General features: G+C 39.4%; 1 protein-coding gene across 3 annotated transcripts; it reads left to right on the top strand.

Annotated features, from left to right (window-relative positions):
- The first annotated feature begins 256 nt into the window (after positions 1 to 256).
- On the top strand, positions 257 to 6446 carry LOC115196770 (arrestin domain-containing protein 4). Of its 3 annotated transcripts, XM_029757664.1 has the most exons (9): positions 257 to 506; positions 632 to 929; positions 3382 to 3451; positions 3644 to 3791; positions 4111 to 4213; positions 4356 to 4612; positions 4839 to 5001; positions 5168 to 5322; positions 5440 to 6446. In XM_029757664.1, exons 2-9 carry the CDS (start codon positions 644 to 646, stop codon positions 5464 to 5466), a joined length of 1209 nt encoding a protein of 402 aa, XP_029613524.1. In that variant the 5' UTR covers positions 257 to 506; positions 632 to 643; the 3' UTR covers positions 5467 to 6446. The 3 variants fall into 3 exon arrangements, with proteins under 3 accessions (XP_029613524.1, XP_029613525.1, XP_029613526.1); XM_029757665.1 differs by lacking the exon at positions 632 to 929; XM_029757666.1 differs by lacking the exon at positions 632 to 929 and having other exon boundaries at positions 259 to 506; positions 4337 to 4612.
- The last annotated feature ends 7924 nt before the right edge of the window (positions 6447 to 14370 follow it).

Raw genomic sequence — 14370 nt, 5'->3', positions numbered from 1 at the left:
GTTCACGCGCACTGGCTTGTCCCCCATTGGACCAATGCAATGTATCATGCGTGTTGGTAAATATCGCACTTTCTTGGCTGTGTACAGTCCGTCATCACAGTGAATGTTCTGTCCAATGGTAGTAGAGCCTACACGTTCCAAAGTCAAACCCAATTATTGCGTATGCTGGGGTGTAATCATTAGTCCAAAACGAGAGTTTCTATTGGAGAAATTCAGGTAGGTCCCTCCCCGTTTCGTTCTGTTTTCTTCCGTTTAAGAATGTTTTACAACAGAATCCGCGTAATGAATACGCCCCTGAGCTCTTTGGGTGTAGCTAAATCCTTCGCTCTGCAACCCCGCTTTCTCTGGACAGCGTGGGAAATTGGCCCAATTACCTTAATGTAAAACAATGATCATGTCAATTGTGTTTGACCTATTCTATTGAATGTTTCTCATGAAATGTGTTACTAGCTGGTCCATTGCCAAATTCGAGCTTGACGTTCCCATATCGAATCCCAGGACAACAGGTAAATTAAGATTTTCATATTTCTAGTCTAGTCGATAGGCAATCTATTCTAGTGAGAAAGTTAGAGCTTCTGATCATCATCATTATAGGCTTATGTATAAAACCACCTGTCTCCTTTTACATAAGTAACGTCCAACGATGGCTGACAAAGTTAAGGTATTCTGTATCATGTTCAACAATGAAGACAAGCGTGAATACAGTGCTGGTGAAGTTCTATCTGGACACGTTGTGGTCGAGGTGTCTACAGGTGTGTCGGTACAAATCAAAGCTGTCAAAATATCGACCAGAGGATGTGCCCAGGTCTGTTGGGGTGAAGGGACTCGACAAGCATCATCACCGAGCAGTGCTGCTATAGCAAACACATCATCTCAGTGTGAGCAGGTGGAATACTTCAGCATATCTCAAACTCTCAAAGAAACACCAGGTACTGATCTGATTTTGCAACCTGGTCTCAGAGCATTTCGTATTATTCTGTACGTAAATTTGAAACACTCCATTTAGTGTGATGTTTCGTATGGTATGTATTCATTTTTGGATGTCCATAATCCATTTTGTACGATATGTTAAGAATTTGCTAAACGTATAATCTGTCATGAATTCCAATTTGCTGCGGCTAACGTTAGTTGGCTAATGCTAACGTTAGCTAGCTGGCTAACGTTAGCTAGGCTGGGGGTTGGGGTTAGGTTAAAGGGGAAGGGTTAGCTAACATGCTAAGTAGTTGTAAGTAGCTAAAAAGTAGTACGTTGTTAAGTTGCTAAAGTTGTCTGATGAAATTCGAACACACAACCTTTGGGTTGCTAGAGGTTCGCTAGGCTTTGAAATTGTGTATTTTTTTTTACATTGGATAAAAGTAGAGAATCCAAGCTACAAAATGGTATATTATACACTGCAGTTGAGCAACAATAAGAACATAATTCTGCTTTGAAAGTTGATAAACTTGTAACTCCAGTTTCTTTTTTTTTCTTTTTTGTTGAGAAAATGGCCCTGACATGTTTTTGGTACAACTACTGGAGAGCTCTTCTTTGTCTACACCTATTCAGCATCATTCACACCCTCTTAAAACCTCTCTAGGGTCGGCGGGACGAAATCGTCTCACCTACTCAACAGCCAGTTGAATCCCGTGGCACGTTATTCAAATACCTTAGAAATGCTATTACTTCAATTTCTCAAACATATGACTATTTTACACCATTTTAAAGACAAGACTCTCGTTAATCTAACCACACTGTCCGATTTCAAAAATGAAAGCAAAACATTAGATTATGTCAGTAGAGTACCCAGCCAGAAATAATCAGACACCCATTTTTCAAGCTAGCATATAATGTCACATAAACCCAAACCACAGCTAAATGCAGCACTAACCTTTGATGATCTTCATCAGATGACAACCCTAGGACATTATGTTATACAATACATGCATGTTTTGTTCAATCAAGTTCATATTTATATCAAAAACCAGCTTTTTACATTAGCATGTGACGTTCAGAACTAGCATACCCCCCGCAAACTTCCGGCGAATTTACTAAATTACTCACGATAAACGTTCACAAAAAACATAATTATTTTAAGAATTATAGATACAGAACTCCTCTATGCACTCGCTATGTCCGATTTTTAAAATAGCTTTTCGGTGAAATCACATTTTGCAATATTCTCAGTAGATAGCCCGGCATCACAGGGCTAGCCATTTAGACACCGACCAAGTTTTGCCCTGACCAAAGTCAGATTTACTATAAGAAAAATGTTATTACCTTTGCTGTCTTCGTCAGAATGCACTCCCAGGACTTCTACTTCAATAACAAATGTTGGTTTGGTTCAAAATAATCCATAGTTATGTTCAAATATCCTCTGTTTTGTTCGTGCGTTCAAGACACTATCCGAAGGGTAAATAAGGGTGACGCGCCCGACGTGTTTCGTGACAAAAAAAATCTAAATATTCCATTACCGTACTTCGAAGCATGTCAACCGCTGTTTAAAATCAATTTTTATGCAATTTTTCTCGTAAAAAAGCGATAATATTCCGACCGGGAAACCGTGTTTTAGTTCAAAGACAGAGAAAATAAAAACATGGGGTCGCCTCGTGCACGCGCCTCAGTCTCATTGTCCTCTGATAGACCACTTACCGAAGGCGCTAATGTTTTTCAGCCAGGGGCTGGAATTACATCATTCAGCTTTTTCCCGGGTTCTGAGAGCCTATGGGAGCTGTAGGAAGTGTCACGTTACAGCAAAGATCCTCAGTTTTCAATAAAGAGAGCCAAGAAGCCCAAGGAATGGTCAGAGAGGGCACTTCCTGTACAGAATCTTCTCGGGTTTTTGCCTGCCATATGAGTTCTGTTATACTCACAGACACCATTCAAACAGTTTTAGAAACTTTAGGGTGTTTTCTATCCAAAGCCAATATTTATATGCATATTCTAGTTTCTGGGCAGTAGTAATAACCAGATTAAATCGGGTACGTTTTTTATCCGGCCGTGTAAATACTGCCCCCTAGCCCTAACAGGTTAATGAAGGCTAACATGCTAAGTAGTTGCAAAGAACAAAAAAATAGTAAGTAGTTGAAAAGTTACTAAGCTGCTAATGTTGTCCATGAGGAAATTCGAACACGCCACCTTTGAGTTGCTAGACGTTCGCGTTATACAGCTACCCATCCATCCATCCACCCTCCTTACATTACAATGTTATATCTAGTCTATGAGACCAGGCTGGATTTTTATGTAACAAAGAATTTTATCAGGGCTGTAATGTACACTACCTTTAGGAAGTTATGGAATCGCTAGACCTTTAGCAGGCCCTATGCTTTCCAGTCAGTGATTATAATAAAATTGTTGTAAAATGTTGATTACTATATTTATTGACTGAATTGTCTTTTGTTTCAGATGGTGAGGAATTCATCAGTCTTGATGAAGGGCATTATGAGTTCCCCTTTCATGTGGAGCTCACTCAAATGTGAGTGAAAACTTTTCAGACTGAATAGGAAATTATGCAATCAAAGCTTGATTTGCCTCATGATGATGTCTGGCTACTGTACTAACTTTAACAGCTAATGGAGACTTTCCATTGAATACTTTTCAGTATGCCTGAATTAATTTGGCTTTTTTGTCAAATGAATAATGAGTGACATTCCATAATGTCTTCCAGGCCCCTTGTTACCTCTTTCAAGGGGAAGTATGGGAGTGTTTGCTATGAGGTGACAGCTGTATTACAGAGGCCCTTGAATCAAGATCAAACTGTCAACAGAGAATTCTCTGTTATCAGCCATGTTGATGTCAATTCCCCGTGGTTACTGGTGAGTGATAAGTCTTCAAAATAGATTGCATTGCCACGTCAGTTTTTGTGTGTTTTGTCCTACTGTTTTTAACCATTATGTGAGTTGGATTGAAAGGATGGTCAGTTTGGTTTTCATACATGCAACACATTGGCTCTCAACCATCTTGCTGTCTATTAAAACATAGATGACACCTTTAGATTTTCAAATCTGTGACTATGGGAACTGCTTTTAAATGTTGTTGGTGTATCGGACAGTAACCACAAAACATTTAACAAAATGTTAAGTGAAAGTAGCATTCTTGGAAATCTCCCTTGACTCATTTGTTATTATTTTGCAGTCCTCTGTGTCTACAAACAACAAGAAGATGATTGGCTGTTGGATTTTTACCTCAGGCCCCATCTCTCTGAATGTCAATATCAACAGAAGGGGCTACTGTAACGGTAACAATGTTTCTAAAGTTTGTTTTTCATCATTCATGTTATAATGAATGAAGATGTGTTATGTCTCTAATAACAAGTTAAATTATAGTGCAATGTCCTCAAGATTACATTTTTTTCCTCAAGATTCATTTCTTCATTCTAGGAGAGTCAATTCCCATCTATGCTGTGATTGAGAACTGTTCGTCTCGACTCATCGTGCCTAAAGCAGCTATCTACCAAATACAGACCTTCATGGCAAATGGCAAAACAAAAAGTCATACAAAGTTGGTTGCCAGTGTGAGGGGTAACCACATTCCATCAGGCTGCACAGACACCTGGAATGGAAAAACACTGAAGATCCCACCTGTCTCTGCCTCAATTCTCAACTCCTCAGTCATCAGAGTAGAATACTCCCTGGCAGTGAGTGCCCTTTTCTATGGATACTTTGTTACTCTAATCTATTACGTTGTTAAAGTGTGGTAAATAATGCCATTGTAGACTACATTGTGTTGTGTTATATCATCTGCATGGTTTTCCCCTTGAAGTGTGTATCCTACAGTAAGTAATGGGTAAATAAGGTGTGTTCAACTAAGTCAGCATTCAGATGGTATAACGTATGCCTGCTTATTTCCTTTCCTATGTGGAGGTCATGGCACAGATACCAGGTGCTAAGAAACTCAAGGTGGAGCTTCCCATTGTGATTGGCAGTATACCATACAATGGAATTGACAGCAGAAGCTCCAGCTTGAGCAGTCACTTCAGCATGGACATGAGCTGGCTTGCACTGGCGCTTCCTGAAGTGCCTGAAGGTAAGGAGAGGCCTTACAAAAATGCTCTCACACAAACACACACATATGAACTCCCATTCATTGTCATGGTCTAACTTCATGTATTTGTGTTGAAGCTTTCACCAACACAGTTTTGAGTAGATACAAAGTTGATTCTGACGTTGTTGACCTTCTGGTTAATCCCCAGCCCCCCCTAACTATGCGGATGTGGTGTCTGAGGAAGAGTTTGAACTGCACAGCCCCTCTTACTCTCAGTCCGAGGAGTTGGAGAGACAGCTTGGTGGACCAGCTTTTGCTTACATCCAGGAGTTCAGGTTCCAGCCTCCACCACTGTACTCTGAGGTCAGTTCTCACATTTGGTGTCTCACATTGTTAACTAAACATTTGACTTATTCTGAGTAGTGCTTTAGGCTAAATGTTACTTTTCTGCTTTCTAACAACTGTCTTCATTCATAACAGGTTGATTCCCACCCAGTCCATAGCTAGGCAAAATGTTGAGCCTCTACATCATCTGTTAAAGAACCAAAGTGATGCCTTCAAATTGCAATGTTGCACAATATGTATATCGTGGTGGAAAGAGTGTAATATGGAGTGATCCAGTCTTGAACTAATTAAACTTTGGATTTAAAAGCAGATTAACAGTATTTTTTGAATGATTATATACTAGGCTGTGTTGAGAAATGGAGCGTACTCTTTACATGACTGTTATTAGAAAAGGAATTACTGCACAGCACATTGTTGTAGCAGGTGGGTGCAACATTATACAAGATAAGGTGTGTTATCTACTGTATATAATGTAAAGCACTTTGAGAGCTACTGAAACAGGTTGTTGTTGTTGAAATCTATAATAGATTTATTCCTGTATGTCGTGAATCCTTTCCTGATGCAGTGGGCCACATGTTCAGGGTGTATAATATAACATTGGCATTCTTTTTGATACATTGTAACTAAAAAGTTGAAAATGTCTGAGCAGAAACTGTAATATGCTTTGATAGTTCAAAGGTTACGCAAGGTATTAATTCCAGGTGGATATTTTGACCTTGGAGTTGTTCCTTCTCAGAATGTATTGCCTTATCTGAAATGTAACTGATGTTGAGTTTACATTGTTGGTTTTGAATTGTGAGTGCCTAGGGAAAACCTTGGATCATGCAGTGTTGTGAATGTTTATCAGGTACAGACGTATGTATGTATGTATGTATGTATGTATGTATGTATGTATGTATGTATGTATGTATGTATGTATGTATGTTAGTTATCATGTTGCTATTTACCAGTTTATCTATTGAAATGTATACTTTTGCAGGATGAATACAAAGACATATTACCATACTACTGTATGTGTTACATTTTATCAGAATGGCATGTTGCTATTCCATACATCAGTCAATCTGAACCCAGTGGGTTTCTGTTAAACTTGTATTTTTGTAATTTTACAAAAAGTTTGAATAAAATCATTTGACAATGCTTATATTGTTCACTTTTAGTTCTTCCTCTAACAAAAACACAACGTTTGATGTTTAACTTAATCTGCATTGTCATTAGTTTAAACAGTTAAACATTATCATCCACAAGCTAACCAGTGAATACACAAGATTATTGTGAAATATGAACAAGTTGATAACGCCCTTAGTACTTCAAGCACAGTTCTAGTTATGAATAAGAGATTGTTATTCAGATTCCCGACCCAACATTTTTGATGGGGTTCCAGATGATGTATTTGTGACGTTAGTGGTCAGCTGCCTCCCAGCAGCACAGAGTAAACAGGACAGCCACAAGGGACACAGATCAGCCTTGTAAATCACTGAACAACGTGGGGAAACACACCACAGATATCCATCTCACCTGTCAGAGGGAAGCTACGCTACATATACACTGAACAAAAATATAAACACAACATGTAAAGCGTTGGTCCCATGTTTCTTGGCTGAAAAAAAAAATCCCAGAAATGTTCCATATGAACAAAAAGCTTAATTCTCTCAAATGTAGTGCACACAGTTGTTCACATCCCTTTAAGTGAACGTTTATCCTTTTCCAAAATAATCAAACCACCTGAAAATTGTGGCATATCAATAAGCTGATTAAACAGCATGATCATTACACAGGTGGACCTTGTGCTGGGGAGAATAAAAGGCCACTTTGAAATGTGCAGTTTTGTCATACAACACAATGCCACAGATGTCTCAAGTTTTGAGTGAGTGTACAATTGGCATGCTGACTGCAGGAATGTCCACCAGAGCTGTTGCCAGAGAATTGAATGTTCATTTCTCTTCCATGACCTCTAACTCAGTAACATCTTTAAAAATTGTTGGATGTTGCATTTATATTTTTGTTCAGTATAGTTGTAGCAATCAACTACTCAGAGAGTATTTAAGTAGTTGGTGGGGTTACTAAGGTCAAGTTTAGGAACAATAATAATCAACGTTAGATCCTCTACCAACTCGCCAAATAACAATACACTCCCAACTTCCCAAATGAGACGACTTCTCTCCTATTTATGTCTCAGGACTTAAAATACCTTGTCTGTCTGGGTGGTTCCCCATTATCTAATGTAGGAGTCCTGCCACTTCCATTGTTGATTGTCTTACACATCTGTGATCTAAAGATGTTACTTGAGGTGGACAAATGTTCATTCCATTCAAATACAAAATGGAAACATGTTTATTTTGCCTTATGTGTGGAGGTCAAAAGTCTAAACTTGAAATGGCCTATTTTTTATAGTCAAAGGAGGTATCTTGTGTTGGCTTATTTCTTTTTTGAGTAACAGTGAATGTGCAATATTTATCAGGGCTTTGCATTATTTAGGATGTGGCCATTGCCTGGCCAGCTGTTACCTTCTGAAATGCGTCATACTGTAGGAATATAAAAAAGGTCAAGAAAAAATGACAAGCAACAGAGAATACCTAACCAATCAAAATATTGTGTAAATGGAAATGATTTTACAAAGTCCATGAAAAGAATTTGCTGATTTCTCATACAGTATATTGTACATTGCGTAGTGATGCGTGAAAACATTTGTGAGACTGCTTTATTTAGTTTAATCTAACGCTTCAAGCATGCTGTGAACATGGTACGAGAATTTTGGAGTATTACAGTATGTGAGGTTTGAACATCACTCTAAAAACTGTCTGTAATATTTCCCTCATATCTGTGCTGGAGGCTAAACATTGTAAGCCTGGCACCCCTGGCACTTTGTATTCATGGAGAGCCCATCAGGATGTGACAGCTTAGTTTATGGTCCAATGGGGATCTAATAAAGCAGTGGTTACCTTCACAAACCAGACCGTCGGATTCTTATCCACTGTCACCCTCCCTGACAGCAGAAATCAGTTAATCCACACCCTTGCTCAGAATTCTGAATGAAGACAACATAGACTGTGTCAGTCATTATGTGCTCAATGTACCATATACTATCCTTCACCGTTAGTCAACCCCCTCCACAGAAAGCGCTGCATGTATGACTATGTACTGCATGAATATGTAGTCATTGATGCTTCTTCTATAGATGTTGTTGATCTGCTTGGCTCTTCATGGTAACACATTACAGTTTAAGAGTCTAAGGACTACAGGGTTATGCACAGCACATACATGTAATGGTGGATCAAAATACACTCAATTAGCTTTATGTAGCTCCAGTCTACAATTGAAAACAAAATAGTAAAATGCCAGAGTTAACAAAGAGTACCTAAGGGAGCCAGTGGCATGATATTAGTGCACTTAACTAACAAACCCAGAACAAGAACATATTTGCCATCTGATGTCTGTCGGAAGACCTTGGTTTAGAGAAGCACAGTGATAGGAGTAGCCATCACATACTTTGTTGTTGTGTTGCATATGGATTGAACAAGACAAGTCTGCCATCTACTGGTCTGTAGACCAAGGACATATTTTCACTGTTTCTAAACTAAAGTGTGACCCTTAACTGCAGATGTTGAGTAAATACTTGAGGACCATATTCTTTCAAAACAGATTATTTTATTGTATAGAGCACTTTAATAAAGATATTTGTCAACAATGTATGATTTGATGTTACAGTACATTATATTGATAGTTCCTACAGTATAAAGTAGGAACCTGGTTCTCAACTTCATATTAAAATGTATTGTTTCAGGTGTTCAGATTTAATCAATCTGTTTGGTTCATTTTGTGGAAAGACCCCTCTTTCTTAGTGAATATTTCTGTTCCTCAGACATCTGTGGCTGCATTAACTGTCTGCATGATCTGAGCTACTACCAGAAAAAAAACTTGGAGATATTTGGGCTATTTCCACCCTGCCACTTTCTCACTGCAAGTTAAAACTGAAATATGTGACTTAATCCTATCCCCCGTAAAGTCAAAACTTGTTAGGATTATTCCTGTAAATCCCCTCTCAGGATTGAGGGGGAAACTCATTAGTGGAAGTTCATCCTTGTGGGAGAAGCCATTTTCATCCTCATTAAATACCTTTGTGTGTCTTCCTTTATCAAACTGCCCTGTTCCCCCTAAAAAAAACAGGCTGCTTAACCTGAGCCAGCTGTCTAACTGTAATAGCTAACCCCAAGCATACACCCCTGGCGTCTCTCTATAATTGATCATATTCAAACAGTCATTTCCCTCTCTTTATTTCCTGAGGCCTGTTCATGTTAATATGGTACCAACTGCCTAAATATCCACACTCTGGGACACCACAGATTTATCATATTTCACCTTTTATAACTAGCATTAAGATTCATGTGGGTGGAAAAGTGGAGAAGTGCACTTGTCTTGGCATATTGTCACACTTAATATCCACCCTCCTAGGCTAGCGGAAATAATTACGAGAACTCAGAGAACTGTTTATGCATTTTCAGGTAAAAAGGTAAAGTAACGAAAGAAAGGTGTTGTAATCTCAACCAAATGAAAGAACTGACATACAGGCCATGTGAATAAACCTTATTTAGTTAAGATAAGGTAAACTATAGTTCAGAAACTTTCAAATCATATCCAGACATTCTTCACAGAGTCGCTGTCTAGAGCAGGACTGAGGAGAAAAGCAACTCTACAAGGGATTCAACTTGGCTCAGTAGTTGTGCACTGCTGAAGGTGAGGGATGAAGAGGTCCCATAGGATTTACAGTAACTTCCCATCAGAGAAAACACTGCTCCCAGACTAAATATGATGCCAGAGAAATGCTGCATAGCTATGCAGAGAAAAGCAACCAGAGAATTCATATAAATCATACAGGACTTGTTATTCACATATTTGTAATTAATAAAGCCCACACTTAAGTGTGTCCCAAAAAGCATATTAGCATTTAACACAAGATCATATAGAATAAAGATGAGCTAAATTAAATACAGCAACTACCAAACACTTCAGTTTATTGAAAGAAAGAAAGAAAGAAACAGAAAGAAAGAAAGAAAGAAAGAAAGAAAGAAAGAAAGAAAGAAAGAAAGAATCCACACACACCATAATTCAATAACCTCTTTTCACAGGGCAGTCACAGATGACTAGGTTACTTAAATCAAGGACGGGGGTCCTTGGGGTTGTGTTTCCTGTGCAGGCACCAAGGGTGATGTTACATGGCGCAATGCCAGTATTCCCCCTGTTCTTGTACTAGGGGTTAAGTGAAGGCAGTAAAGGTTTATTTGCTTCCATATTGCTCCCTGTCACCATCAATAAGCGGCTACAATGTGTCTTGAAAGTCAGCTTATAAAAGTTGTAGGAAACTCTGAGAGCTTAAGTGATCCTCTCCAGCTTTGCAGTGGCCCTCAGCATGCAGGATGTCTGCTTATATTAATTTCATGGAGTTTAAGGGGTCAGCAAACTCATTTGGAGATTCTTACTCATTTATGAACTCTGCAGCCCTCTGTTCTGCAGTGCTCTAAGCTACTGGACTTCAGATGCTTAAATTTACATGGAATATTATATAGCTAGGTGTTAAAAAGTATAGTGCACTCTGAGAGAGTTGAAAGCGCAGGGGTCGACTGAAAAATGCACTTTGAAATGACGGTTACCTGCTTTTTAATGAAACGTAAGGTGAGCGAACTCTGTCTTGTGTTTTAGGGCTTCAAGGGAATTGCTTCATCTCATATTCAGAAGAAGTCTAATGAGACAATGGGTTTCTCAGAAAGCAGCTTAGCTGGTGAGCAGACAAACCCAGACATTGAAACTGAGCAAATTAACTTGCCAGCTGCTCTGACTCTTCAGGCATGCAATGTAGTCTGCATGAGCTATCATGAAAGAACCTTTATTTTCGAATAGGGTTTTGAAAAAAATGGTCAATGCACAAAATTACTACCACCAAGAAGACTTGTGGCAGTGGCAAAGTTGACTGTAGTACAAACTGGTAACAGACTACTACTAGTGATATACTACCACAGCCAGTGGTGCTGGAGTAGAGGAGTGAACTCCTCAGATGTATACATACTCCTCCAGGAGGGTCTGAGGCATGACCCGAAGTAGTCAGCGGTTAATCTGTTAGTGCTCACTCTCACCGTGACCTCTCCTCAGGGCTGGCTGCCATTCATACTGGGGACAACCTCACTGGCCACAGGAAGCCCTTTGCCCCAGCCAGTCTGCGCCAGTCTCACATCTGTACCAGATCTTTAAAAGCAGTGTTTAAAAGCAATGAGGCCTCACATCTGTGCAGGGGCTGGGATTGGTCTGGGGGGTAGGGGGTGATTAATTGACGGTCACATCTTGGCGACTGCTGCCCACACTGCGTTGATGAAGAGGGATTAGGTTGCGCACCACAGGCTCAGCTGATAATAGGAGACTGGAGAGGAAACACTCATGTCACGCTCCATGACAAGGATTTCAATCAAAGAACCACTCCATTACATCAGCCAAGGCTGTTAAAACAATACTCTGAATCTACACTTTTTCCTATGGTGAATAGTAGCATTTTGCTGCATATTAAGAACTTACACTACCATAGAACTGTTATTTGATTGTCTTAATCAATTATACAGTAGGTCTAGTAGAAAGGCTACATTCATTTAATTCAGCATGTCTGATGTCCTTAAGTAAAATAAATATGAAAATGCTTTTTTTTTATTTGTATTTATTTTTTACATGTACCTCATGTGAACAGAGGGCATCTGATATTTCCTCATATGTGCCAGCTATGTAAAACAAATTGATTTCTAAAAATATCTCAGGGAAACCACTGCATATTTTTTTCCCCGACACCATGCCTGACTTTCCACTCCACTAAAACCCGACTTCATCCCCGCTAACAAGATTTCCCTCTGATTTATATTTTTTCTATCTCCTGGAGCGCTCCTGGGATTGATATTATGAAGAATACATATTTTGGAGTTCATGCAAGCGATAAGCTCAGGGCAGAAACTCGTGAATAATGATTTTGCTGGCTCTCTGAGATAGTAAAATGACATGAGATATTTTGTCCACTTTCTTAATTTCAATCAGAATATTGCCCAAATAAAAATTGTACTTTGATCATTAGAGGTGGAAATTGAGCTTGTGATTTATTTTCATTCTGTGCCGATTCCAATGGGCCATTACAGTGCATTCACAAAGTATTCAGATCCCTTGACTTTTTCCGCATTTTGATACGTTACAGACTTATTCTAAAATGTAGAACTTTTTTTTCCCTCATCAAACTACACCTTTGGCAAAAATTACAGCCTCGAGTCTTATTTGGTATGATGCTACAAGCTTGGCACATCTGTATTTGGGGAGCTTCTCATATTCTTCTCTGCAGATCCTCTCAAGCTCTGTCAGGTTGCATGGAGAGTGTCGCTGCTCAGATATTTTCAGGTCTCTCCAGAGATGTTCGATCGGGTTCAAGTCCGGGCTCTGGCTGGGCCACTCAAGGACATTCAGAGACTTGTCTCGAAGCCACTTCTGCGTCTTTGTCCTGTTGGAAGGTGAACCTTCGCCCCAGTCTGAGGTCCTGAGCACTCTGGAGGAGGTTTTCATCTAGGATCTCTCTGTACTTTGTCCCGTTCATCTTTCCCTCGATCCTGACTTTTCTCCCAGTCTCTGCCACTGAAAAACATCCCCACAGCAGGATGCTGCCACCACCATGCTTCCCCGTAGGTATACTACCAGGTTTCCTCCAGACGTGACGCTTGGCATTCAGTTCAAAGACTTCAATCTTGGTTTCATCAGACCAGAGAATCTTGTTTCTCATGGTCTGAGAGTCCTTTATGTGCCTTTTGGCAAACTCCAAGTGGTCTGTCATGTGCCTTTTACTGAGGAGTGGCTTCCGTCTGGGCACTCTACCATAAAGGCCTGATTGGTGGAGTGCTTCAGAGATGGTTGTCCTTCTGGAAGGTTCTTCCATCTCCACAGAGGAACTCTGGAGCTCTGTCAGAGTGACTATCAGGTTCTTGGTCACCTCCCTGACCAAGGCCCTTCTCCCCCGACTGCTCAGTTTGACCAGGTGGCCAGCTCTAGGAAGAGTCTTGGTGGTTCCAAACTTCTTCCATTCAAGAATGATGGAGGCCACTGTGTTCTTGAGGACCTTCAATGCTGTAGAAATGTTTTGGTATCCTTCCCCACATCTGTGCCTCGACACAATCCTGTCTCGGAGCTCTACGGACAATTCCTTCCACCTCATGGCTTGTTTTTTGCTCTGACATGCACTGTTAACTGAGGGACCTTATATAAACAGGTGTGTGCCTTTCCAAATAATGTCCAGTCAATTGAATTTACCACAGGTGGACTCCAATCAAGTTGTAGAAACATTTAAAGGATGATCAATGGAAACAACATGTTCAACAAGTTCAATTTCGAGTCCCATAGCAAAGGATCTGAATACTTATGTAAATAAGGTATTTCTGTTTTGTTTTTTTATACATTTGCAAACATTTCTTAAAACTTGTTTTCACTTTGTCATTATGGGGTATTGTATGTAGATTAATGAGGGAAAATGAATTTAATACATTTTAGAATAAGGCAGTAACGTAACAAAATGTGGAAAAAGTCAAGGGGTTTGAGTACTTTCCAAATGCACTGTAGATTAATCATATTGCTACTGTCTACAGTGTTAATATAACAAAGCAGTATTCTAAAACTATTTGGATTTTTCTGAAATTTCTATTTTCTACAAGTTTACCTGTGCTAGTTTGTTGTGTGGTGCCCCTATATTAACATACTATTTATATGTGTACATTTACAAAATGTGTCAGTTGGTGCATGACAGCTAAGCATATTCAAGGCCAGTAGAAAAACAGTTTGGGAAAATTAATAATCATTCAAGGAGTCATGGTTAGTTCAAGCTTTAAAATTACGTGGCTTCGTGGTTTATGGAAAACTTCTGCTAACTACATTTTTCAGTGGTATGAAAGTGCTTTGAGCAATGTATTGAAAAATGAAGTATACGAACAAGTTTAGTAGATACATTTTGATACTACATGTATTCTAAGCCAGGACTTAAGTAAAGTACATTTTAAAATGCATACA

This window comes from Salmo trutta, chromosome 7 (genome assembly GCF_901001165.1).
Source record: "Salmo trutta chromosome 7, fSalTru1.1, whole genome shotgun sequence".
In the NCBI taxonomy this organism is placed as follows: Eukaryota; Metazoa; Chordata; class Actinopteri; order Salmoniformes; family Salmonidae; genus Salmo; species Salmo trutta.
The sequence above is the reverse complement of the archived record's forward strand: the minus strand, read 5'-3'. Positions and strand labels throughout refer to the sequence as shown.